This window comes from Cyanistes caeruleus, chromosome 5 (genome assembly GCF_971803275.1).
Source record: "Cyanistes caeruleus chromosome 5, bCyaCae1.hap1.1, whole genome shotgun sequence".
NCBI lineage: Eukaryota > Metazoa > Chordata > Aves > Passeriformes > Paridae > Cyanistes > Cyanistes caeruleus.
This window is the reverse complement of record NC_141705.1, coordinates 15870110-15897583: the sequence shown is the minus strand read 5'-3', so window position 1 is coordinate 15897583 and position 27474 is coordinate 15870110. Positions and strand designations below refer to the sequence as shown.

Below are 27474 nucleotides of genomic sequence, written 5' to 3'. Positions count from 1 at the left end.
GAGAATGAGTTTGCATGTGTTTGTGTGTATGGGAGGAGAAAGAAATGTATGCAGTGACGAAAGAGAAGGTGAGAAGTTAAAGCAATTTCAATATTTGATGTTTTTGTTTGAAGTGCCTTTGAAAATCTTACAGTTAGGACTGTCACTGCTCTGATTTTAACGTAAGAGACACATCAAGGACAGTAGGAAGATTTTAACCTTTAATTTATGTTATCCTATGTACTGCCCTATGAGAGGGAGCTAACCTTGTTTAGACATCAGTGTCTTATTGATTTAATGAGATGCAGAAACTAACAGTTCAAAAAATTCTGGCTCATACTTCAAGAAATAATAAGCATGTATTATCTGATAATAATGCAGTGGGATCTGGCTAAAACTATAGGATTTTGTAAAAAACAATGATATATAGTAGTTTAATGTCTATATTATTTAATTTTTACCACTGTATCATGCCTGTATTACATGGGTCTACCTTGTGTAAGCATAATAAAAAAGGATACTGTACTTAACATTAGGCCATCAGCATTTTAGATAGCACTGGTAAAATTTATTACCTTTATTGTGCATTGTGCATTACTGCAGACATTCTAGAATAGCTATCCTAAGCAAACATTGCATGTCATCCCAACACTTTTTACATATTGTGGTCCTGTCAAAGGGTCTGGGAGGGCCAATTGTTATGCAGATGACTATATTAGATGAAAACAAGTTATGCAGTGCTGATATTGTGAAAGTGGCTTATTTGCAGGACTAATAATGAAGTACTTTACTTGCATTCTTATTTGGGAAACATTGACTAATATCTGCAGCTGAAAGGAATCACGGAGAAGAATTATTCTGGGCATGACTCAGCACAGAATTTCTTTGTTTTCTGGGTCTGATTTGAACAGATACTGTAAATCCAGAAGTTGCTTTTAGGAGGAGAAAGGTCTTGCGATATTACTCAACACAAAGGTCCTTGTGGGGAAAACCTTGCTGTGGGTGCAGATTATCTCTGAACACAAGATACTGTATTGAAAAACATCATCATGTAACTTCAGTTTTTCTTTTCCTGATGAAGTTGCCTTAAGAACTTTCTTAGTGGGTTGAGTGGAAGTGTCAGCTCAATGTCTGATGTTGAGTTCAGCTCAGTACTTTCCTTCTGACAGTGATGTCTCTTTCCTGGGCAGATCATCACTTGGCAGCATCCATCAGCTACTTGGGTTGCTGTCAGGAATGCTCTGTTTTCCATCCTTCACCAGTTCCCTGGCTATTGCACTTTTGATGCTCTGACCTCTTCCTTTAGTTCATTTGTTGTAGTCTGGGCTCATTTGTTTTTTCCATTTTGTTTTCTGTAGCTGTCTTGCTCTCTGTAAGGAGTTTGAGTCTGGGAGAAATCCTCATTGGCAGCAAACAGGACAGTTTTTGAGATGTGATGGGCACAATGCAGGATGCTCAGTTCAGAATTACCATTCATGCTTTGTTTCATTCATGTTTGGTTGTTGTTTTGTTGTTTTTTATTTGCATCCCTTGTGTCTGCATCGCTTGAACTCCAGGCTCTGCGCTGCAGAGAGAGGGCTGTTTGTTTCAAGCTTATTCCACGGGAAATGCAACAAAGTTATCTGCCAACATGAAGTGCTGAAAACATAGAATTAAAAAGATACAAAGTATAGGGTAAGCCTGGTGCCTTTTAGGACATCCACCTGAAGGTCAGATGTAAGCTTGACCACCAGGAACCAACAGGTATCAATAGATTTTTCCTTTAGCTCACATCATTTAATTTCAGTACTATATACATTTTTGTGGCATTTTGTGGCACTGAGTTTCATAATCTGATTTATCTAGTTCCTACTACATATTAAAAACTCAACTCCAAACCTCCTTCCTATTGCTGTTTTTTTGTTCTGGTTTTGCCTTAGACAGTTGCCAGTCTTTGCTTTATAGTTGTCTCTAAACACCTGGGAGGGTTATGATTCCTTCAGAAGAAGGCACAAGTTGCTCTGTTATTGTTCATAACATTAGAACCAAGACCTGTTTTAAATTAAACTGCTTATAATTACAAAGAATTACTCAGAGTGAATTATTATCCAAATAGTTATCAATAGGATTGACAAATCCTTTTCTTATAAAGCTAAAACTTGTGTGTAGGATGGTATTCTGTTTTGGAATCTAGAACCAATCACTAAATAAAATGCTGAAAATTTAACAAACAGACATTTTAGGGTTTTTACAAGCCTTTGAATGTTGGTTTCTAACCTCATAATCATTGGGATAAGCTTTGTGATTATTCCCAAATGAATGAGAAATAAGGCAATTAGAAAGATATATTTGGATGAATTAAGTCTTAATTTTAAAATTTCTATCTTATTCTGCTATCATACAGCAAAAGGCTTTATTTTCACAATAAATATACCTGTGAAATTAGTATTAGACATTTTCAGAGATTTTCAGTAGAAATAGAAATTTAGTTTTCTTTGTTGCTGGAAAAGTGTGCTTGTAACTGGAGCAAGTAGAAGTAGTGAATTTTCAGTTAACTCAAAGAAGAAGAACAACAATGGATCTAAAAGGGTTATATATGATTAAAATACTACTAAAAATATCAGAATATTATTAAAAATATTCTTTTCCCTACCCAGACATTATTCAGCCATTTTCCAGGGTTTGCTGCTCTTAGTGAAGATTTCTGAAAGAGGAATGAGCATGTCTGGAGTGAATTCCTGTTGTTGTCCATCTTTACAGAAGAGGATGTCACCTACACAGGGGAGCACAGGTAGGTTTTGTACTACAACCAGAGTGCTGTTGGTCAGAACTGGAATTTTGGAATCTGAGGACAAATAAAAATAACTTTGCTTTCTGAAGCTTTCAAAATGAGTTGGGGAGTAAGAAATGTAACTAATTTTTCTCTCTTCTGTTTGGTCAGTTTTTATCATGTTTCAAATATACAGAAACATTTCACAGAAAAAAAAAAAAAATTCATAAAGGTCAGAAGTGCTTCCATACTTGGGAATTCTGAGAGGTATATTTAAGCCCTGCCAGACTTTTAACCTTTTCTAGCTTACAATAAGTTTGCCATCCTCTTAAAATCCTTTGATTATATGGCTTTTGTTCCCTTGAAAGGGGGACAGGGCTGCCTGGTTACTCAAGCAGATGCCAGGCTTCTGATTTGCATTTGATGAAAGCCACTTGTGAAAGCAGAATCAATGCTCAGATTTACAAACAGTAAATGTGGGTATTGGCTTGTCATTTCTTCCTAGGTTGTTGTCCTATAAAGCTGTTCAAGTTCCTCTCTTCACAGGAACATCTTCCTGCTCTCCCTGCTGCCCATAAACATTATGTTAGATCGAGATGAAGGGTGAGTAATTCTTTTTACTTCCATTATCTATTTTTTTTTTTTTTTTTTTTAATTGAACAGCAAAAAATGAAAAGGGGAAAAAAAAAGAATGAAAATGCAGCTATTTAGAATAATGCATTATAAGCTGATGAACCACAATAACCAAAGTGTGTGTCTGAAGGGGCCTAATTACAGAACACCAGAGGCACAAGAGGGAGCTTATTGTGGACAACAAAATAGTGCTCTATTAATGCTGTAACTGTACTGAGTACAGCATCAGCATTAATTTTTGTGGTTATATCCAGGTAGAGACTAGTACAGAATGTATCAAGAACAGCAGAAATGAGTCTGAAAGGGTTATATATCAAATCAAAGCTAGCAGTGAGAGTGGCTTTATTTTGAATGAGGCAAACTGAAAGCAAGATGGCAGTGATTGAACCAGTGTTTCTAAAATAAGTGTGTTTCTGACTAGTCTGTGTGTAAACTCCTAGTGATTAATGTCTAAGGTGTGTATATATATGTTGAAGTGCATGAGTAAGAGAATTATCAAGGATGATTTGAAGTCCAATCTATCTGAGTCTTTTTGTGCCATGAGATCAGCTTTACTGACTGTATCAAGACCAGTGCCCAGTAAGAACAGTTGTGGACGTGTCTTTTCTCCTGTTAAAGAGTGTCTATGCTTTTTGCTTTGGTTATGTGGTGTAACATTATTATTTCATGCCTAAGACATCAGCAGAAAAAGCACATCATCAATAATGTGACCTAATAAAAGGACCAGAGGAGAGGTGTTACAGTTTCCCTTTAACATGAACTTGAAAGAATCTAAGTTGCTCTGGCTTGGGTGTCCTACTTCACTGTTGCTCCTTAAAACTTTGTTCACTGTGGTAAAACATAACCATTCTAAAACAGAAATCTTCACATGTTAAAGATGAACACTTTTTATAGTGCAGGAGGTCAGATAAAAAACACAATCAACAGGACTGAATATAAATCTTAAGGTGTTCAAAAGCTCATTCTTTGTCTTGGGTATTTCTGTGTGTTGGGCAGGGCAGGGCAGGGCAATGTGTGGGCTTATGAGCCAGACATAAATGAGCTGCTGAACCATAACTCTTACAGCAGTCTGGTGTAGCTTCACCCTCTTGGGCTAACTCAGCTTTCTTCCTGTGGTACAGCTGCTGTGTCAACACAAGATGAGTCAGCTTTCGTAGATTTATATCCAAACAGCATCACTGAACTGCCTCCTGCGTCCGATCATGTCTGGCTAGTGCTTCTGTGGGTATCTATAAATGTAATTCTAGATGGCTATATATGTGGGAAGTTTTAACAGATTTATAAGTTATTACCTTACTAGTGTCAACTTTTATTTTCCAAACTTGTGTCTGCATCAAATATGCCAAAATATTTTTCAAATGTAATATTACAGATAAAGTGTTTTTACGCTTTGTTTTATAGTGCAAATATTTTATGGATTTATTTTTCAAAATCATAATTTCTCATTAAAAAATAATTATTGCTGTAATGCCAGACAGGACTCCTTGACAAATAAAAAAAAGAAGCCAACAAAATTATCTTATTTAGTGACTACTTGCCTCTTAATACAGAGGGAGATCAGGTAGCCTGTTGTGTGGGGTAGATAGCCATATTTGGAAACTTAAAGTAGGAATACCTCCACAGAATCTCCAGGTTTATGTATTGTCATTGTTGGGATTTTGTTTGCACCTTTAGTTTTCTAAACTTGTTAGATAGGAGGCAAGGTTGCATTACTTGATTTCTTCTAGGCCTGTATTTTAGTCCTCAAGTACAGTTCTGGTTTAAAGCCTGACTGCAGGTATCAGGACATGAATTTGATTGGCTCAATCATATGAAATTTCATGTTTTGTCTGTTTTTTTTAGTTTCAGAGAGTGAAAAGTGGAAAATTTTCATCCTGAAGTCAGGTTTATGGTATAGCTATATCCATTCCTATGCAGGAGTACATGAGCTAATGTGTTAAGAGCCAAGTGGAGCCTGTAGTGAGAACTGGACTGGTGTGTGAGGAAATTTGACTTGATATATGAGTGTAAATAATCAGTAGTTACAGTGAACTTATTTGGCTCAAGGTGTTGCTGTTTTCTTCTTCAGTGAGATTTGAATCTACTTATGTTCATTTATTTGGGAGCAGATCATACCCTAGGCAAACTATTTATACCTGCTCAGTTTCTAGGTTGAGGGCATTCTAAAACTTTCAGGACCAAAGTTTGGAACAGCCTTGGACAGCTGTGGTCAGGAAACAAATAAAGGTACAGTTTCCATGCAGATATATGGTCAGGAGGCAGGAATGGATAAGAACTATTTCCAGGTGGACAGAATCTCATTGTATTCATGAGAACCAGTTCTCTGACAGTACCATTGCAGCTGTGTCTTCTTTTCACTTTCCTCTACTGTCTTCCAGTCACACCAAGTACTGAACTTTCTTCTTAACAGAGTTAACAGATTTCACTAGAAACTTTACTCTTGTATGGTTCTCTCCTTTTTTTTCTCATTGACTAAAATTTGAATACTTCTTAATGGTCTTCCCAAATTAGAATTCTTTCTTGTTATTGTTTTTTGCATACTATGGTGTATACCTCTTTCAGACCTTATTATTCCCCTTTCATACCCCCTCTGCATGTGCCTCTTACCTGGCTGCTGCTTTGTGACTCAGGCTTTATGGGCCAGTGCAGGGCAATGCTTCCTTGCAGTTGAAAACAGTCTTATATATTGGCACTACCCACCACACTCCCTCTTCAAGTCTCTCATTAAATCCATTTCTTTCACTTTATTGCCCTTCACTGCATCTGCTTATGTCCAATTCAGTTCTCAGTTGTGGGTTTGTCTGAAAAAGAAAACAACCCAAACACCTATAACTATAAAGAAAAAAAAAATACACAGAACACCATCCTGCAAGTAAAAATTTTAGCATGATCTGTATGCTCCCTTATCGCATGATCACTCACCATTTTTTCATTATTGTCTCACCAATATTCCCCACTGTTCAGACCAGGGATCTGACTTTCTGAGTCATCCATAAAGTGCAATCTTTTCCAATACATTGTGAAAACCGACAGGCTTTTTGTTGAGAACCCAGTTGTTTATGTATTCAGAAAGAGTTACAGTGGGAGTTCATTTTCTGTGATCTCTTTTGTTTCAGTTGGAACAGATGGCTGGGGAAAATAAACATCTGTATGTGAACTGTTACATGTTCACATGTAAGTGTGTGACAGTGTAAAGGGAAACATGGACATCAATATTTATCCACAAACTATTTCTGAGGGAAGATTGGAAAAAATTTGTTTTAACACATGAATAGTAGAAATATGCTGAGAGTTGACAAAAAAGAAGAACTCCCTGGATATTTCTGTAGTCAGTAATGAGTGATGTGCTGTGCCCCACAGTACAATAAAATCTATAGGCATAACTGTTCAGGAACATGGGATTTTTTTTATAATCATTTTTTGGTAAGAATTCCTGTAAGCTAAGCAAAGAGGAAGTTGAGGACATTCCATTACCTGCTGATCATCTCTCGTCCTTGCCTCTACTTTTTTTGATATGTGAAAATTACAATACAACAGTTTGAAACATCCTCATAGTTGCATCAGCTGATATTTTTGTGATCATGCCTGAGAATTTCTGTTACACTCAGTATTTGAGCTATGACTTCTTTACTGAAACGACTCTCCAGCTGTACTTTGATTTCCTCCTCTCTGGTTTAGGGGGCAGTTCATGTAGAATGCAGTTATTTCACTTAGTAGGTCTTTTGTAGTCCTTCTACCATCACATTTTAAAAAGGGACAATTTCTGATCAATACTGAATAGCATAGGGAAGGTTTATAAGGGAAGATATTATATTCTGTTACACATACTGATACCTCTGCAGGGATGTGGGTGAAATATAGGCAAGTCTTGGGTTGCAAAGGCTCCACTATAATGTATTCACTAGTTATTCCACATTCTTCTTTCCATTTCTCCATGCCTGAGGTTTTGTATTGTGTCTGTTTTGTTTGACTAACACATAACTGTATTGTAGAAATTGTTACAAGTTGAGAAGAAGGATTAGACATCTGGTTGTGGAATGATTGGTGCTTTTGGCTCTTGGAAAATTGTTGGAGGCTATTTAGTCTTATTTGGTAGTTACTACTTGGATTATGGGGAGGAATTTCTTTCCTTGTTCTAAGCACACTGTAAGGAACAGAGGATTTTGTTACTTTTTATTTTCTTTCTGTCTATTTTTCTAATGAATATAATGTGCAAAATTATTTGCCTATGCAAATACATGACAGTCTGCAAGCCTGGAATCTCTACTTCTGTGTTGTTTGATTCAACATTTATAGATAAACACAATAATAAAAATTATTAGCAGTGAAAAAAAATAAATTGTACAATCTCACCTTTTATAATTTCAAGATAAAACCCTCTTGTGATAAATGTGGCAGCTGAAACTCTGAAGAACATGTCTTAGATTGTAGTGTCTTGGATGAAATCCCAATTCTACATAAGTCAACAGCAGAGTGCCAATTGACAATGACAAAGCTAGGAATTCAATAAAGCTTCAATTTCTAACACACTTAATGACCAGTTGTAGGCACAGGTATATTTAAATGAGGTCCCCCAAAATGGAAGGTTGAATATGCTTGTTTAGTGCACATATTCTGAATTGAATTTATGTAGAAGTATAATGCGCCCTTAATTTTTACATGACTAAGTTTTTTTTACTGAGATGAACTTACTGAATTCATAAGTCATTTTCATTGCAGACCTAATCTTCTCATGTCAGTTAGGTCTGGTCCAGGAGATTTATTTCAATGGTAAGACCAAGAACCCAGGATTTTAGAAACTAGGAGACCCCAATATCAGATCTAAAGGTCTCAAGGTTTTTGTCTGCAGAGAGAGTTCAATTTTTTTCAAACAACTTACCTTGTTCTGTTGCAATAAATTGAAATTCTAAAGTGGTGGTAACACTGTTGTAATAAATCAGTCTTGTCTTGAGGTAGTAAAGAACAAAGAACAATTTAGGGCATTAAAAGACCATTAGGTAATACCAGAGGAGTCAAGCTCCTGTTCTTGAAATCTATGATAGTTTACTTATCTCCAGTTTACCTTGGACTCATTTTCAACTTTATCTAGTTCATTAGCAAGAGACAACAAACTCCATTTGGCTCTCTTTTCATATAGGATTTCTGGAAAGAATTTGATATGTAAGTTCAATATCCTTGGTGCTCATTTCTTTTTACTTTAGGTCTTTGAGAGACCTGAGTGTTAAAATATCCAGTAACAGAAATAAAGGAAGAGCAAATGAATGAAAGTTGCCTTTGGTGCATTTATCATACTTACTTTACATTTTCAAAACTTTTTATCTGTTTCTGATTAAGTCCACCCAGCTAAACTTGTTTGTTTAAGTTCTGTAGTCAAAGGAGAAATTAAAAACATACAAGTAATTCTAGGTGGATGCTGTCCAAGATTGAAATCAGCTTCAGAAAGAAAAAAAGGCATGAAATTCAGGACTTGGAAAGGAGTACACCATGCCAAGGCAGTCATTTAGGCATATAAAGCACTTTTCTTTAAACCTTAATGAACAAAGTTGGAATCTGTCTCTCATTTTTCCTAAGTAAGGTTTTTCCTTCTTTAGCTGTTCTTGACTAAATTGCATTAAACAATTATATTGCGTGTCTGCCACACAGCTGCAGTGTTAGGAGGCACTTATGTTCCATAGGGTACAAATAGCACAAGGAGGACTTCCCATTTTGTGTGTGATTGTCAGCTGTCAAGAAATAAGAAAATAAGAAAAGACTAAAGAATACAAAAAGTTTTAGCAAAGCAAGCAGGATAAAATTAAATGTAGTGTTATTGTGGGTGTACTTCTCTGCAACAAATCTTTATTCAGTATACTTTTACTTGAAAGCAGAATTGAAAAATGTAAAAGAACAGAAAACAATAGTTTAAATGGAAAACACTGTGCTATTTTGAAAAATAAGATGTTAATTTCAGATTGTCATCTGCCTTTGCTCTTTAATAATACTTTTTATTTCAGTCTGCTCTATTTATTTTTTTTAATCACATTTTTTTCTCAATGTACTTGATTGTAGTTTGGGTTGCAAGTACAAGAATTTGTCTAAAATTCTTGGGGAATGAGGTAGGACCAAAACAGTACTAGAAGCAGACACACAAAAATCTACATTTTAGAGTTCGTTGGATGTTCTACCCATTCAAAAACCAGAATAAAGTGTAAGATCAGGAGCCAAATTCATGCTTGATCTTGAAGTATTTAAATCTGAGGGTTGCAAGCCAGAGAACTCCCTCTTTTCTCAGCTACTTGAGTGATCACAGTGATATAATTAGCTGTTTTCCACAGAATCAGAATTTTTATTAATCCAAACAAATCCAAGACCACAGCAGATGTGGGAAGGACAACTATCTCTTGTTGCACATGAGAATTATTGAGGAGAGGAACTCTAGAAGCTGAAGTTTGAGTGGACAAGAGTAGCCTGTTGTAGTCTGTTTTAGGAGCAAGGAAGGAATGGATTCCATCAATCTGAGCTGCAGCTGGAAAGTGATCCCTTTACTTTGCAAAGCAAACACAGGAGGAGAAAGTTCACTCATCTTCAGGTGTCTGTTGACAGCATTGACCACACCTTATCTGACTACACCTCAGTCACGTGAAAGATTTCAACTTAATGCAGAAGTAGGTCCTAATTTGAAATTGGAGGCAACTTTGTAACATTTCCTGTGGGCAAAAATGTTACTTACAAATGATACTAATGGGAAACAGAAACTTAGACCTCATTCAAGGTTTGTTTCTCAGTGGCTAAATAGGCCTGGGTGCTTTGGTTCAAATCTGTGGAAAGCAGAGGGACTGGTAAGCTGGTAGCAGTTCATTTTGAAACCTTTCTGGTGGATTTACAGGTGTAGTTTACTCAGAAGTGGTAGTGTCACCACAATTCACAGGATCCAGCCGGGATTCCCTGAGACATGTGGTAAGTTATTCTAAAGGTCTGAAAGTTTCTGACAATTCTTTTCCCCATACAAAGTTAAAGACTGTGTCAATGCTAAGGGAAGATCTGTGACCAAATCTGTAATTATCTGAGAGATCTTGGCACCCTGCTTTTCTGTAAGGATATATTAAATATTCAGATTTTGCCAGATAGGAGGCATTAATGTCAGTCTTGAAAGTCCCCATTTCAAGCTGGGCAGATTCAATCCATCAGGCCTAGAGATCTTGTTGGAGTGGGGCTGGAAAGGTACTGCTCAATAAAACTTTGGGCTGCTAAAGTACTTTTCTCTTGATGATTTTAACACATATTATGCTGATAACTTTGAGTGAAGAATCCGTCTGTGACTCCTTTAAGAGCAAGTGTAAGGATTCTAGGAGAGGTAAAGGATATAGTCCTGATTCTGGTTGGACTGGAAAAGGGCTGAGGGGAATCAGATATTGAAAAGGGTACATGAACAGGATTTAATATTGCCATGATAATCACAACGTATAAAGCAACTTTTGTTCATTTTGAGGTTCTTTGTTTTGTGATTGGTAAAATACTCTTTTGACTTGTGTAATGTGTAATGGCAAAGTCTTGGATATTTTGAACTAGGAGCCTAAATGAATGTGTAGATATTTAGGAATTAGTTATATTGTATTTTTCTAGCCTATTTATTGGATTATTAATGTTTAACATTTTTTTAAATGAGTGAAGTGCTTCCATATTTTTTCCGAGGTTTGGCACAGACTGTGTTGGCTATAACTTGATTTGACCCTGGAAACAGACAGCATCAGGAAGGGCAGAATAACTTTGGCAGTTCTGATAGTTGTTAAATTGTTTTGAACACTTCTTTCCATTGGTCTATATAGACATTTCTGCACTAATTTATTTCCCTCGCATGTGCTGCTTTTATGGCAGCTTACAGGTTGTTGAAACAGATCACCAAATATCTTTGTGGATAGATGTGGTTCTCATAGTTCCATAAAGTATTGAGGTGGTCTCAATAATTAAAGTTAGCACAGACTTTCTTGGTAGAATTTTACTGCTTAGAAATATGGTCTTGACCTTCTGGGTTTAGCCAATGTACCATTCTTCTTCCTGGCTTTTTGCTCACAGTTCTGCATGTCTACCCTCTGCTGCATGAGTGTAGCTGGTTTGGGGTCACGTGGTGAACTAGGTCTTCCAGTGGTTTTTCAGCAAAAACAATTTGGGCAGCAACCCATGCATTTAGCACTCAGTCTAGCAGTGCTTGCACCACTAAAACCAAAGCATAAATTTTTGCTGATGTCTCTGCTGCTCCTGCATCTCCAAGAAAATATTTTTAAGAAAATATCACCTCCCTGATATAAAAATAGAATTATGACCTTAGTTTGTCAGTGATAGTCTCTAGAACTCCATGAAATATTTCTATTTTTTGCCTTTGCACCTACATACCGTTAACAAATTCTAATTTACATCAAAGAGGAAAACTGATAAAAGAATCATGACTAATGAAATGTATTCCTGAGTATGACCTTTCTTTTCAACCACCAAGCAATAAAGGTTTTTTGCTTGCAAAGCTACACATCGAACCAGAGAGCAATAAAGTAAGGGGGAATAGAGAACTTGTCAGTTTTGTCAATTTTAACAGGCCTACACTCCTCATCAACAAGTTCAATATCAGCTGAGTGTATTTTCAGTACATTACACTCAATTTTGTTGAACTTAATGATAAGATCATTAGGCAAAAAAACACATAGGAAAGAATCTAAGAGTTGATGCAAAGAAATAATAGATCTGATTACAAGGTTATGTTCTTGAATCTTAATGTTCTGTTTCATTCGGGGGAAAACTTGAATTTTTACATGGAAGGTAAAGGGCTTTCTTATTGAACTATGTATATATCATTTTATGAAAATTCAAGATAATCTCTCTCCCTTCATCACCCTAGTGCATGTGCACCTGGGTTTTTTTGCAATTCAGCATTTCAGATCACAAAACTGAAAAACAGCAGAGGCTATAACCTCTGGATATTTAAGGTACTCACACTGATATAACAGGAGTTGTACAGCAATAAGCTAAGCATCTATTTAATACCTGCAACACCTATTCTGTACTATAAAGCTATGACTAATGGTTTTTCTGTAATTGGAGCTAACAAGTGTGTGATCACCTCACTTCAGATGCAATTACAGTAATTAGCAAGTACATAAATTATGCTGTGAATAGATATTGACCATTCTTTCACTATTGATAAAGAAAGATACCACATGGAGAAGGCTGCAAATCTTAATGCAAGATACAATCAAGTTGACTTCAACCTAAGGTATAAATAGGAGATGTTACAATATATAGCTGATTATTTTAACCTCAAACATGTCCCAGTGAACTATCTGTAAGGTCACAGCCAGCCTAGGAAGGCAGGAATAAAACTAAAGACCTGCCAATTTAAGGCAATGGCTGTCATTGTTGTTCATTTTTGTGGACCCCTAAAGGTTTTTCAGTAGTGATTCTGACTCTTAGAAATTCCATAAAGGTCAAATAATGTCTATATTTCATTTCCCATGGATCCCTTAGCTATACTACAGAGGCTCAGGGCCAGGGTGAAAGCTTCTTATCAAAGACCAGTCACACAGCAGTTTTCTTGAGTTCAGAACTCTATGCTGCTTCTCCATTTAAAAGTAACCACTGTCTTGCTAGCAGATTGAATCAACAAAAACTTTTACTCCTCTTCAAACTCACCTCTATTCTGTACCAAACAGGCCAAGGTAACTGGCCAGTTTCTAGTTATCTTGCAGGCAGTGAGAAAAAGCCATAATGAGTGAAACAGGGGAGCTTTCCCTTTCTCTGATCTTTGTGCTTGTTTTGAGGACTTTTCCAGGGCTATTAGATTGGGATAATAAATTGGTCTCTGCTGGAATTTTTTCCTCCCTCTTTGAGGGGGTTGCATACTAGATTGTGGTACAGGTAGGAGCACAAGTGAATTCCAATGGGATATGGGGCAGATCACTTTTTGTGAGCAGATTTCTTTTGGGTATAACAAGACATGTATTTTTGACACTGCCAGTCATTGTGTGGGTTGTTTGTTTTGTTTTTTCATTGATCGAGACTGCAGCTGTTTTTTTTTGGTACCATAAAATTTTTAAACTTTCTCTGCCATCAGTCCCCACTATTCCTTATCTCAGAAATTCAAAGAACATTGAAAGAAAAGAACATTTCTTGAAAAAGAATATAGCATTCTTTTGTATTTCTGAACACTTTTCTGGTGCATCTGTCTTGAAAACTCACAGAATCTCTGTAGGTTTTTCCGTCTGTATGGTTCATGATCTCTTTGCTGCTGGTCATAGATGTGTCTCCTTTCACCCAAGCTCTTTCTCAGCTATTAGAGTTCCTTGCATGAACCTGCACGGGTTCTCCAGTTTGGACATTACAAGCCTGCATCTCTACTGTGCTGCAGCTTGGAGTCACTATCTCTGAGACATGAGCACGAAGTGAAGATAAAGGAGACTGATAAAGGCTTCAACTTCCACTTGTTCCTATGAGACTAAAAAATATTTCTTCTAGTATATAGTGTGAGATATATTGCATAAGGAGTTGGCTCCACTTTTGAAATGTACATTTGTCTTTTGATCTAGAGTGCAGTGGTTTTCTGCTAATCTCTTCTGCTTTGGAGTTTGCCCTGGTTTTTCTTCCTTAAAATCACTTTTTCCCCTTCTCTTCCTCTGAAATGTCTCCTAACATTATTCCTGGGCATCTTATAAACTTTTTCTATTTCAAGTGCAGTGCAGAGCATTTTACAAATCATAAACCTGGTGAAAACCCAGGGAAAAAAGTGATTTTCATGTTGAAAGTGGCATCCTTTCCACCAGGGGCAAAGCCTGTTTCCATAAGAGGTTACTGTGTGGATAACATAGCACAAAGTAAAGGTGGCTTAGAGGCTGGGACCAGCTACCTAATTGTGGAACAAATCCACAGCACTTCCCAAGCCATATATTATAAAATGTATAACAACATATTTTGAGAAGACTAGTCTTTTCAGCATTGCCCTGCAACCACAAGTCATTGATTCAGGTAATGATCAGTAACCAAGTAATTTTTATTCTGCTTTTATTCTATTTAGTATGGCCAGATATAGAAAGATCTGCTCTGATGTAGGGCGAGTGGAATAACATACTGTACTATAGCTATGTTGGTGAGACTCTTCTTTATCAACAAGAACCTGGACCATAATAAGGAGCAGTTACACACTTTTCTGGTAGTTATCCTTTCTGAATGAGATATAAAAGTTAGATTTTTAGAACTAGGGATTGTTCCCTGTACTGTGGACATCATTCATGTGTAGGAATGCTCTGCCCCAGAGCCTTCCTGCGTTTCAATGAATAATTATCTTCTACTTGTCCAGTTTCTTTCCTGCTTATGAAAACATCCCTTCCTTTCTTTTTCTTTTGCAGAACATTATTCTTTAAAGGAAATGTAGCGTTTCTGTGTAAATTTAAATCGCCCCATAGCTAATGTCGTCTTTTATTTGGTTTATGTCCTGCCACACCCTACAGTTTTGGTAGTGCAATCCAGCCCAGTGCAAATCGGCTCCTCTGGAGCGCGGTTCCTTTAGTCCTTGGGCACTAGGTGTCACTACTGATCTAGGAGAGAAGCAGAGCTTTGTTCTTATTTCAGTTTTAAATTTCTACAAGGCAGAAAATCATTTGTAGATAATAACTTTTGTATTGTCTATAAAACCTCATACCTACGGATTCCATAGCAGGGTCAGTAAGGAGTGATGTCCCCCAAATTTAGCAAGACGTCTGCTGTGCAGTCCCCTTTTGACAGCACAAGGAAGAGTTCAGAACTCTTTTTCCCCCCCCAGTATGTTAGCTGTTTTGAATACAGAATGATTTTAGCTGCTGTTCAAATCCAGGACCATAAATGTAACAGGGACAATATATTCCTTTTTGTGAAAAGAGTACAGCAAACTAGGCTGTAATAGATTAAGAAGTCAGACTGTAGATGCAAAAATCAATTGTCAAAGTACACTTCCTGCTTAGAATTTCATTTGGGGCTTCTAGATTCCTGTTCATGTGTTAGAATCAGTAGTTAGAGGGATTAATCAGCCTGCACAAGATATATGGTGATCTCAAGCAAGGCTGGAAAAATCAGACTCCAAACCTGATTAAGTATTGAATGGTCTGGCCTTTTACTATTGTATGTAGGAGAACTAAATTTGAATCTGGACATAAATCTTGTTCACTTGTTCCCTGATAGCTCTTGGTAAATGTGAGGCACCATTTTGGAATGTATGCTGCTATTCTAAGAAAATGAACTTTGGCCTTTTAGTGAAGGAAAACCTGCTTCCTTTGCTGCAGTGCTGTAAAAACATCTCCTACTCATGTCTATTCTCTGCTCTTGGGATTCAACAGAGCTTAAGAAAAATATTTTAATGGAGACTGATTTCTAACCCCTGCTGAACAACTCAAGAAAAAAATATCTAATGATTGCATTCACATTTCTCTTCTAATTATTTAATGGTTAGATATTGGCAGCAAAGTACTCCACTTGAAGGGGAAGGAAGGCCAAGGGTATGTTAAGGGGTCCCTCCACAGAGGAAATGGACTGTGTGTTTTGGTGATCTCCCTATCTCCCTTTTATTTTCTGGGTTTTTTCTTTCTTTTTTTTTGTTTTTGTTTGTTTGTTTTGTTTGTTTATTTTGTGGAGAAAAGCTGAGTTCTCTGTGCTTGAGACACCTTGTGCTGATCCTATGTGAAGGTGACTGTGTAAGCTGTCAGTGGTTTCATTTTCTCTGCTGGGAGTGGCAAGTTTTCCAGCAGAGGCAAGTGGTAGTTTAGCCCTGCCTGTTGCAGAGGCTTTTGAATACAAAGGTGTTTTCAAGGCACAGAGAAAAGAGCTCAGTCTTCAGCTCATCATGTTGTACCTGCAATGCATGGCTGTAGTGCTTTGTGATTTTTGTATTAGTTATTCAGGAAAATTAATCCCAAGCAGTGCTGCAGCAGGATTCAAAATATTTTTTGCACCTTACCACAAATCATTCCTTTATTTGCCTTACTGCTTCATCAGCTACCTCAGACTTCTAATAGACTTGTGGTTACACTGTTAATAAAGCACTTTCTGGATAAAAGTTTTCCTGGCTGGTCACCGAATCCATGGGTGCCTGATAGGTACCTTTGCTTGTGCATGGAGTCCTTGGTGATTGGTTTTAGAGGGCAGCACCCAACTCCTCTATTGTGAAATGAAAGCTGGAAAGAACAATTAGCAGTACAACTCTCCAAATGTTAAAATGTAGAGTTGCTTTCTAGAATCACGAGTTCATATCCTCAGGGGTTGACTCAGCCCCTCTGTTGGCAGAGGTGCATTAGATTAGGATTGAGGAAATCTTTCTTACTCTTCTGAAAATAACCATAATAACCGAAGTCTTGTATCCATACTTAACAATCTAATGGCTCTTTGTACTTCTCTGTCAAAACAGCCTGTCTTTCTTCCTTTTTGTCATCTTCTGCTAATAGCGACCTTTATTTACAAATTTAATTGTCTCATTGTTTTTTACATTTTTTAAATGTAAAATTTGTAAATTTTTTAAATTTACAAATTTAGTTGTCTCATTGTGCAGGGTGTTCCTTCAAGAAGTCTCATTCAATATCACAGTCTCTAAGGTAAAATACAGATTAAACAGATTAAAACATGCAAACACCAAGATATGGAGAATTTAGACTTCTCTGACAAAAACTGGAGGGAGACACAAGTATGTGAGAACAGTCCCAAAATGATTTTGTGACCTAAAATCTATGGTGCTTCAGTTGCATCTTACGCCAATAGGTCCAAATTTATGTTCTTTTAAAATTATTTACTCCTCATTTTCCTCATCTAGCTCTCATATGTCCTATGTACATAGAAAACTCTGAATTACCTCCCCAAGGAGCCAAGAAAGTATTTTCTTTAAATCTGCAACAGCACCAACATGGTGGTTGTCCACGTGTGTAATAAGTGCAGAATTACAGGAATGCACCTGTGACATGTGAGCAAACATATAAGTATTTCCACAATGTCTGCAGCTGGGATTTTGTAGTACTCACTGCTTTAACCAGTTTAAATAGAGCAAGGCAAGCTTGAACTTAAAAACCCAAATCTGATTTGCTAAACAAGTTCTGTCCTGACTCTTCATCTATATCCTAAATCTTCCTCCAGCTGTTAGTCAAAACAAATGCATAATTAAGAAGAACTACCACTTATTACTGCTTAATTTCCTGATAAAGACATTAAATTAAATTAAAAGGAATTTCCCCAAAAGCCCCCATTAAAAACTGAATCCCTGCACTGACAAGCTATGAGATTTTTTTTCAAAATAGAATAGCAAACAAAACAACGACAACAACAAAAATAAAAATCTACTTTTGGGGTTTTAGATTTGGGCAGTTTAATTGTTGCTCTGTTTCCCTGATAAGGTGAGACTAGTCCCATGTCACTAGGGGAATGGTATCCTGCTGTGTTTTTCCATCCTCATTTACAATGATTATGTTATCAGGCTAGCCAGGCAAAAGGGTGGAGCAACTATAATTTCAAAGCAGGATTAGGTTGAAATAACGAGGTCACCAAGTTGTGGTTGTCATGGCAACGTCACATCTAAGAATATGGGATGCTTCTAGGAGATGAGGCAAGCGTGGAGTCTCTCTCGCTTCGCACAAAATCCCAGACTATTTCTGTAAAATTGCTTAATTGCTTTTAAATGTTTTTTTTTTTTTCCAAAGTGGCTCTTGCTACAACAATGAATAAAAATTGTACTTTTTTTTCTGACAGTGTCTTAAGGATGTGTTTATCTCTGATCTGCTATTGATCCTGTTTTCTTGTCATCTTCTGTGAATGCATTTGGCTGTCTTTAGAAAATCTTTTGTTTTAAATATACAACTTTAGGTATTTCAAACTTTGCTCAGGTGTTTTGATTCCCCTTGAGACTTTACAATCTTTTAGCATACAGGCTTGTCTCTCGGGTCATATCCTGCCCTGGGACCTCCTACACACAAATAAGAATTAGTGTTTTACTGTTAACTCTTAATTTTCTGTGCTAGTACTAGCTTTTATCAATTTATTGATGCTGTTTTTTTCTTTTTAAAAAAAGGTTGTTTTGGGTTTTTTTTGGTAGTGCCTGAAAATTCTTATTTTTAAATCCATTATGTGTCAGTGTTTCAAGTTTTATTTGAGTGGTTGTAGAGCCTTGCTTCACCCTGTCACTGCTCATCACAGGCTTTCATGGAAACTTTATGGTACAAACTTCTGACAACCACAGTATGAAGCAGCTGTGTGGTTATGTGTGGTTTATTTCATTATGTAAAAGCTTGCATAAAAGACTTTCTTGCATTATTCTTACCTCTGCTTTAATATTGTGCAACATTATGATATAAATTGCTCAACATACAATTCTAATGAAATCATCGTGATTTTTCTGCTTTTTCTTTGCTAAGCATCTACTGCTTTCAGTATAATGTAGTGTTTAAACAGGCCAGGCTAAGGGATTTGTGAAACAAGGGTGTAAGTTACAAAGAGTGTAAAGGCATTGGGATTATTTGCAGTGGGAGGCCATGGGGTTTAGTATTTAGTTTTTAGAAGCATGGAGGCCTTAATTGTCTTACAATATCTTGTCTAAGTTTTTCTTCAGTGACTGGAGCACTTTTGTCTCTGGGAGTCTGAACTCCACACTCTCTGCAGTCTCTGTGCTGTACAAGTCTCCCTGATGGTTGGAGTTCCATCCCATTATTTGTGTATCAGCACACTGTTGCTTTTTTCCCAACCTGGAAATGAAACCTAAGATAATTTTAGTAAGGAGGTAATATAAAAGGGGATCTTTATTTGAAGGCCTTTAGAGGCAGTTGTGGAAAGATGACCACAAACCACCCCCCTCCAAGAGGTGAGTACATTTTTATAGGTTTTAGGAAATTAGCATAATTGATAAAAAGCACCAATCAGGAGGACAAGAGGTGATGCAATTCCCCTCCTCCAGTTCAAGCTCCTCTCTGGAGCTCCCCCTTCAGCTCTAGCTGTACTTTGTCCATGAAAATATATCTTGAAGAGCTGTTCTTGGCATTGATTCCCAGGAAGAGCTAAGATGGGATAGGGGCCTTGTACCCCCTGGGGCTTGGAGCTCTGGAATTTGTTTTGTCTTTCTGCTTAGGGAAAGGCCATGGAAAAGTACTGGGAAAACTAGTCACTAATACAATAGATTACAGAGCTACAAATTTATGTGTGAAGAATGCAGAGAACATATAAAAGAAAAAAAGGCAAAACCCAAACGGCATCATAGTTACATGGAACTTAACATAATGGATGTAGAGACCACTACCTTTTCTCAGGTTTTGGTTGAAATCTGCAGGTGGACATTCAGACACCTAGACATGGGGAATGATCACACCAGGCTTGTTTCTACAAGTCTTTTCTACAGGTTTTACATGAAACTGTAGGATAAGAATTCCTACAAATAGGAAACAGACCAAAAAAAAAACCAACAAAAACCCTGGGGTTTTATAATGCTATAAGAAAGATATCTAGACTGACATATATACATTTTCTTTGATAGGGCTTTCAGTTCAAACAGAACAACAATAAGAAAATAAGTAGACAGAAAATACCATATTCAACATCATGTTTCAGACAGCTTGGAGAGATGGGAAGAGAAGAACTGTTTAAAATTCAACAAAGGCAAACACCTTTGTACCTGGAGAACCAATACCCTGGGCAGCAGCACAGGCTGAGGTCTGACCTGGCAGTTCTGCAGAGAAAGACCTGGGGGGTCTAGGACTGGAACATCTCTGTTAAAAGGACAGGCTGAGGGAGCTGGGCTTGTTCAGCCTCAAGAAGAGATGACTGAGAGGGGACCTCATCAATGTCTGTCAGAATCTGAAGGGAGGGTGGCAGGAGGATGGAGCCAGGCTCTGCTCAGTGCTGCCAAGCAATAGGAAAAGAGGCAATGGGCAGAAACTGATGCCCAGGAAATTCCAGAAATTCCACCTGAATATGACTAAGAATTTCTTTACTATGTGCGTGACCTTGGACTGGAATAAATCATCCAGGGAGGTCGTGGAATCTCCCTCACTGGAAATATTCAGGACCCATCTGAATGCAATCCTGTGCCATGCGCTCCAGGATGGCCCTGCTTGAGCAGGGAGGTTGGACCAGGTGATCCACAGTGGTCCCTTCCAACCTCACCCATTCTGTGACTCTGTGATACGAGATGCAAGGTCTAAGGGCAGATGGTGTTTTTAGGGAATGCGATTTTCAACTGACAGAATTCCTTCATAGACACAGTATGGACATTTTTTGCTTCCCTTCCTCCCCTTTTTCTCCACTATCCAGTTAGAGCTTGTGAAAAGGGTGGCATCTTGCACTTTGCTGACATGCTGGGGAGTAGGGACTGTGCAAAGCAGACGATTTCTATCAACAGTGAGACTAATTGCTCAGTTCTGAGAGTAAAATGAAACAGAAATCTCAGCTTTGGTGTGGAATGCACTGTTTAACCAACTGGTAACAGAGTACTATTTTCTCTCTGACTTTGGAGGAGGTGTGTGCTATTTTTCACAAAGAATAGGATCTTTCCACGGCAGCCTGGAAGAGCTGTTGAGTAGCCTCACCTGTCTGAACTCTATTTACAGGTCTGCCACCTACATTGGTATATGAAGATAGGAATTCTCCACATCTCTCTTCCTTTTTGAAGATTTCTGTCTTGTCCTAAGAAGAAGTTACAGATTGCCAATGGATTGATTGGTTGAATGTATTTTTTTCTGTAACCTTATGATGTAATATTCTTCACTGTGCTGAAGAACTACCAGGGAGATAAAGAAAAAATTTAAGCCAAATTGTCAGTGGGTGTATCCACCAGATGGTGATGTTCTACCAAATTATTTGCACATTGATCTTGCAGTAAAAAACTTGTCATTTGAGGGAATTCTGATTACTTAAATTTCAGATGAGAGTCTTCCTGTTGCTTGACTGATAACTAGGTTCTGAAAGAGACTATATTTCTGTCTGTGACCAGAACAGTGGACACATAATGGATAAGAAAAATCTGTAGCTTCTGCCATATTGAAACAGGCCAAAAGCTAGCACATTAGAGTCCAGGTTTGCATGGCTACTTTGCAGTTATGGATGACCATAAGCCCTGTTTGACCATAAGACCACAGCCTTGTTTGCCATGTAGGGCAGTTTATTTCTGGGAGAAAGCAAGCATCTAAATGAAAGACTGAGGCGGACTTGTACTGCTATATTGTTACATGGCTCCTCTTTCTTTAGCCTGGAGGAGCATGTGGACGAATGCCAAAGTTTGGTTTGCTGGGTGGGGCCTCATCTGCATCTCAGGCTGGAAAGAAACAGATCTGCTGCATTCACCCTCCCTTTCCTTGGCTGCTTGTTGGGCTGAAGAGCCCTCAGGAAAACTGTGTCATGGAAAGTTACACAATCTAAAGTCTAGCTTTTCCATCTTGGTATACAATAAACATTACAGCAGTTTATGCACATGCACTGCAGCCATTCAGATTGAAAGAGCTTCGCTATTAAAAATTGTTAGTTATTGATTTAATTTGAGGAGTAACTGACAGCAAAATTGGATCCTTCAAAAATCTTCTCCAATTTTATCTAACAAAGTAAAAGGTTCTCAGAAACACAAGGAACGTGTTAGAAAAATCAAAATGATAACTTGTTGGTCTGTTTTGTCTTTGTCTGTTTCTCACTGCCAGTGACACCGTTCACAAGCAGAACTCCAGCGAAGCTATTCTGTAGAATAACAACTACCTGTAAATAGAAACAGTGCTGTATTTGATCCAACAAGGTCAAAAGAGCCAATATACCTGGAAAATTCACTATTTATAATGGGAATGCTCTTCCCAGGACAGAATATCAGTGATGATAATGCTAATCTTAAAGTTAGTTTTGCCAAAGAAAATATTTGCTATTGCTTAAATCCCCACCCCCACCAAAGAAAAAACACAATGAAATCAAAATGCTATTGTACAAAATGTCAATTTCAAATCAGTAAAAATTATTTCTCTCAATGAATGTAAGGATGGTCTGTCTTTTCTGACAGCAACATACTGATTTGGGAGGGTTTCACTTTAGGGAAAGTCTCTTGATGAGAATACAAATATAGTTCAGACATCCAGATTAAATTTTGCTCCTTGCCACACACTTCTTGGTAAAGGTGAATCATCTGTGGCCACAGTGCATTTGAAAGGAAATGGGATGATGTTCCTTCTTCTTACCAGCATATTAATTGCATGCTGTGGGTGCTGGCCATCTCCCTCAGTACTGTTAATCCAGTTCTCTTCACGTCCTTTTCCTCCCTGTTCTTAGCCAGGACAGCTGGGACTGATTTTTTTGTGTGGTTGCATTGACACTACAAGCACAAATGTGGTAGTTCTCCATATCCCTTACCACAACAGCTGCTTTCTAGAGCTCACCTGTCTGTGCTGAGAGTTTTATAGATTTGGGTTTCTTTTGAAGCTGAAAAAATAAATGACTGCCCTCTCTCCTAGCCAGTATGGATGGGTCACTTTTTGTTATCACTCTGGTTGGAAACTAGCCTGTATTCAACTCTGCACTGCCATTTGTTGAGACTGAAAACCAGCTCAGTTTGCTGCCACTGGTCTTTAGAATTCACTGTGTCTTGGACTGAGAATTTCTGTGTAACTTTGCAGGTAGCTTTATCAGTGAAATGGCTCAAGGTACTTGGTCTAGACTGTACCAGCTGGGGAAAGCTGTCATATAGGCCTTTCTTTTATACTGTAGAAGTCTATGACTTGTTCACTGAATGGGTTTTCTCCTGTGGCCAAGTGTTTGATGGATGACACTGAACATTCAGAAAAGTGTGAGAGAGCTTGCTGAGTTTTCCAAGTTCTGTAGTGTTCATTAGGAAATTACTGAGGAACTTGCAAAATCTGAAAAATCCAACAGATATTCTGATGCACTCTTGCTATGTGTAGGTGGATGGCACTGTGCTTGCCCTGTGCAAGCTGAGACTGCTGCCAATTTATTCTACTACACACATGGAGTGTTTGAGTGGTGGCCAGAAATGCTTGTAAGCTCTTTGGGATTCTTCAGTATTTGCCTTCAGGTATTTGGTTTTGTTGCATTCTTTGATGGGAACTGTGATCAAAACCTAGTTGTTCTGTGAGCAGCTGTCTTCTTTACTATGGATTGTGTCTAATGATTGGATTCCCTTCTGTCTAGAACCAGTGAAGTTCTGACAGTAGCTTTTCCCACAAGACAAAAATCACTTATGGAGATTTCCTCTTGTATAGTAAGGATTTAGTTTACATAGTTGAACACTGGTCTCCTCTAACCAGACATTAATTTTAACAAAATGTATAGAAAATTAATATCTCTGAAACCACTGCCCTTCTGTCAAATCTGTTTGAGATTTGCCAAACTTCTGTATGAAAGAAGAGGGCAGACTGAGAGATCAGGAGCCAGACTGTGATTGTATGGTCTTGTTTCCTATGAAACTAAGCTAACAGGGAAGCATTAGATGGATAATCTTCAAACCTGTCCCAGACAAGGGGATCTTGCGGAGGAAATGGTGCTTGTAGTGTCATACAGACTTATCTTTGTGAAACGTATGCTGGTTTGGCACCTAGACTTTAGTGAAACTGCCCAACTAAATTGTTAGTGGGAGCTGTGCCATCTGAGCAGATGGGCATGTGTAGGCAGTCAGTAGTCATGTTTGTTCTTCATTTATGGGAATTTAGACTGGGATTTGAAATACCATGAAGCATAAAAGAGAAAATTCTGGGTAAGTTATCTGCAGGTTTACATCTGAACTAGGTATCCTTGTCCTGTTGCAGAGGGAACATCCTCCTGGTAAGCAAGTCTAGGGCAGCACATCTGACAGGAATAGAGCCCAGATACTTCACACATCTCAGTATTCAGATTTTTCTGTTAATTCTGTCTTACCAATCCATTTTCTCTGGAAAATGACTCTTTAGACCATGTTTTTGCTTTTGAATCCTTTTAATGACTTTCCCATATCAGTTTCATTTCCAGCTTCCTTGCAATCATAACTGAGTGATTCCAGCTGTGCCTGTAATTCTGCTCACTTCTTTCCAAATCATTGTGCCCATTTGCTGGGCAAAGTTACTTCTCAAAGCGTGTGGGTATGTACACACATGGCCGTGAAGCAAGCTAGGCTGGAAACCTACAAAGTGTCACCTGCACCCCAATTACAACCTAACTGCATTCTCCTCCTCACTGTAAACACAAGCAATTTTCCTCAAAATTCTAACCTTTTTGAGTGTGTGCATTACTGAGCCAGGCACAGATAAAGTTACAGAGTGCTAGATATCTATCTACCTTACAGTAACGTCCATGCGCATTTAGTCCAAGCTTTTTTCAAAAGATTTAGCCACCACCTCCACTATAGCACCTGGTGATTTTGTGTCATCTATGCTAAGATTTTGGACAGAATGATTATGTCAAACAGGTCTGATTTTTTTCACTTTCTGTCTTGATGTGGCTAATATAAGAAAATCTTTACATGCACACCTGGCCTTACTGAAAGCACACGTGTTCTGCAATATTGTCAGATAATAGCAGCGTTGAGTGATGAAAGTTTGAGCCTGGCCTTTCATCTGTTTCTGCTGTGTGGTATTACTTTGAATGTCTGCACTAAGAGTTCTGTCTTATTTAGATTAAGTCTTACAAGACAGGGACAGTGTTTTTCCCATTGTGTCACACAACCTCAGCAACCTTGATGGCATTCAAGAAATAAACAATTTAAGGACAATGCTGTTGAGAGATCTGCGTCATGTAGAGTGTTTCTGACCCATTTGATGCAGAGGAAATTCTTTGCAGGAAGTTAAAGGGTTGGCTAAGGTCAGAGCTGGTGTTTACAGAGTATCTGGCATCTTTCTTAGGCACATGTTAAAACAGTGTTCTTCAGATTCCAGAGGAAACCAACAGGCAATATGCATCACCTGCTACACACCTACATGTGTCTAGAGACTTTTTCTCAGATATGGCTTTATTTCTCTGTCTATTTGTTTGGAAACTTTCTCTCTAATTTATGGGAAATCATGCTAGACTAGGGGAAAACCATATGTTTTGTGACTTAAAAGGGACCTATATAAACATGCTTTTCTCAATTCCTTGCTAATAAATGAATGGATGCACACTTGCACAAGTGAAGTACATGAACAGAACAGCTGTTCTGTTACAAGTTAGGGAAGGGGAGAAGAGCCCAGATGTCCAGAACAGGGTAGTCTGAGCAGTCAGTCGACAGCCTTAATAATTTTCTAGGCAGGGACAACTTGAGAGCTGCCAGAATAACTGCCTGTGGATCTCACCAAGGAGCCAAATACCCTGGCTGAGACTATAATATACAGACTGGCATCTGGGCTCTCTGATTGTCATTAGTCCCTGAACATGACACAGAAGGAAGTGGATAATAGTAATTGAAATGCTCACTGCAGCATTTTAAAAGTAATTATTTCAAATACTTTCCTAAAAAAAAATCTAGCAATTAAGAAAATAATTAAACACATTTTTTTTGAGAAGGCAAAGGCAGTGCTACCAAAGCATTGCCAAATAAAGACTCCTTCTAAGGGGTTGTGGTTCAAATGTCTGTGTATTGTTTCCTTTGCTTAGATGTTTCACTCCACACTTCTCACCTGCTACTCAGGCACCAAGATAACTTCCATTTATTCCTATAGGCTAAGTCACTGCTATTTGTATGGAGAGAGGCATAATACAGTCAAAGACAAACTGTGGATGTGTGTGGCTGCACCTCAGTTTTCTCTTATGTGCCCTGGGATGCTCTTGTGCTACAAAACTGATGTATCCATTGGTCTTATCTTCAAGAATATTTGTTCTCTCACAAACTTTGCTATTTCCCTTTTGTGAGCAGTCTGGGATGGTGTGAGAGTCTACAGCCTTAGCATGGTTTGAGAGGAATTGGTTCATCCCTGCATCTTTACTTTCTGGTGTGTTATAAAGTGGAACATATTAGACACTAACACTCCTAGCAATAGGTTTCCCATGAAGTTGTGTTAAAATATCTGAAAACCTTGACATTAATGTGTGCCTCTAGGTATTATACCTGGACACATGTGGCATGTCTTAGTAGTGAGCATCTGGGAAAGTTGACCAAAGGTTGGTTGAATAAAGGGTAGGACCCAGCTGTCCAAAAAGCTGATGTACACATTGCCATTTTATGTACCTGTCACTTGGCAGTGTGTGAACCTGCATGGAGGTTTCTGATTCTGCTGCTGGGAAGGTTTGGAGAGCTTTGTCATTCTCAGCCATAGGTGTAGGGGCTTACACATGCTGCTTTAACCAAGTGGAGAATGGTTTTTCTGTCTAGGGACCTGGGATTCTGTCTTTTGTCATTGAAACACAAATATTGTTTTATTTTTCTCCTAATGTCTGTAAACACTATACTGCAGTTTCTTCCTAAGAAGAATAGGAAGAAAAACTGAGCTGCTGCAGTGTCTAGGACTGCTGCTCTACTGTACAATCCACCAGTAAAAGGGACCTGAAGATATAGGGATTGATCTCCTCTATGTAAGCTGGTTTACATAGATGAGAATTCCTTTTTATGTATGCTTTTTTTTTTTCCCTCTGGAACGAAAGAGTTGGTAGTTGTGATTAATAAGTTTTTGAGCTAAATACTTTGCTTTTAGTATGGCCACAGGGGATGAAGCATGAAAAACAGTAACAGCATGCTACAGAGGAGTCATTGAAAGGATCACTGGAAATATTTTTTGAATGGCTTTCTATTGTTGGATGTTCTACTTTAAAAAAAATTAACCCTTGCAGTAATATTAGGTTTGCAATGTTTTTTTCCAAAACTATTTGTATTTTGTTTAATGCTTATAGTTTCAAAAGTGCACAGTGTAGGTGCTGCAGGTTTTGTAGATTCAACAAGCAGAGCAGTATAGAAGGTGAAGTTTTGTCAGTTCAATAAAATAATGGACACTCTTGCCTCTTTAAGTTCTGTAAAGGAAAAATAATTTGAATGCTTAATATTTAAATGGTTTCTCTTTGCAGAGAGTAAGGTCTTTTTCAACATAAAGTTAGTGCTTATGTCACAGGAGTGTACTAATCAGCTGTAGAGCCTTTCACCTCTCTGTCGCCAATACAAGAATATAAGAAAAAATTCACTGTACAAGACCAGAGATATATTTGTTAGTCTGATATCCCTCATAAGAGTGATGTAT

The 27474-nt window shown here is 37.9% G+C and overlaps 1 protein-coding gene and 1 long non-coding RNA gene across 2 annotated transcripts in view; both read left to right on the top strand.

Moving 5' to 3' along the window:
* LDB2 (LIM domain binding 2) overlaps positions 1–27474 on the top strand; it is a 389815-nt gene that overhangs the window by 21390 nt on the left and 340951 nt on the right. Inside the window, exons 3-4 of the mRNA XM_086890196.1 lie at positions 2616–2749; positions 3234–3331. Of these exons, the coding sequence (XP_086746322.1) occupies positions 3312–3331 (20 nt within the window). The 5' untranslated portion in view covers positions 2616–2749; positions 3234–3311. The remainder of the gene's footprint in view (positions 1–2615; positions 2750–3233; positions 3332–27474) is intronic.
* On the top strand, positions 9980–22321 carry LOC111928399 (uncharacterized). The gene is made up of 3 exons (XR_002864093.2): positions 9980–10112; positions 10227–10297; positions 20923–22321. It is a non-coding gene; the product is annotated as an uncharacterized LOC111928399 (long non-coding RNA).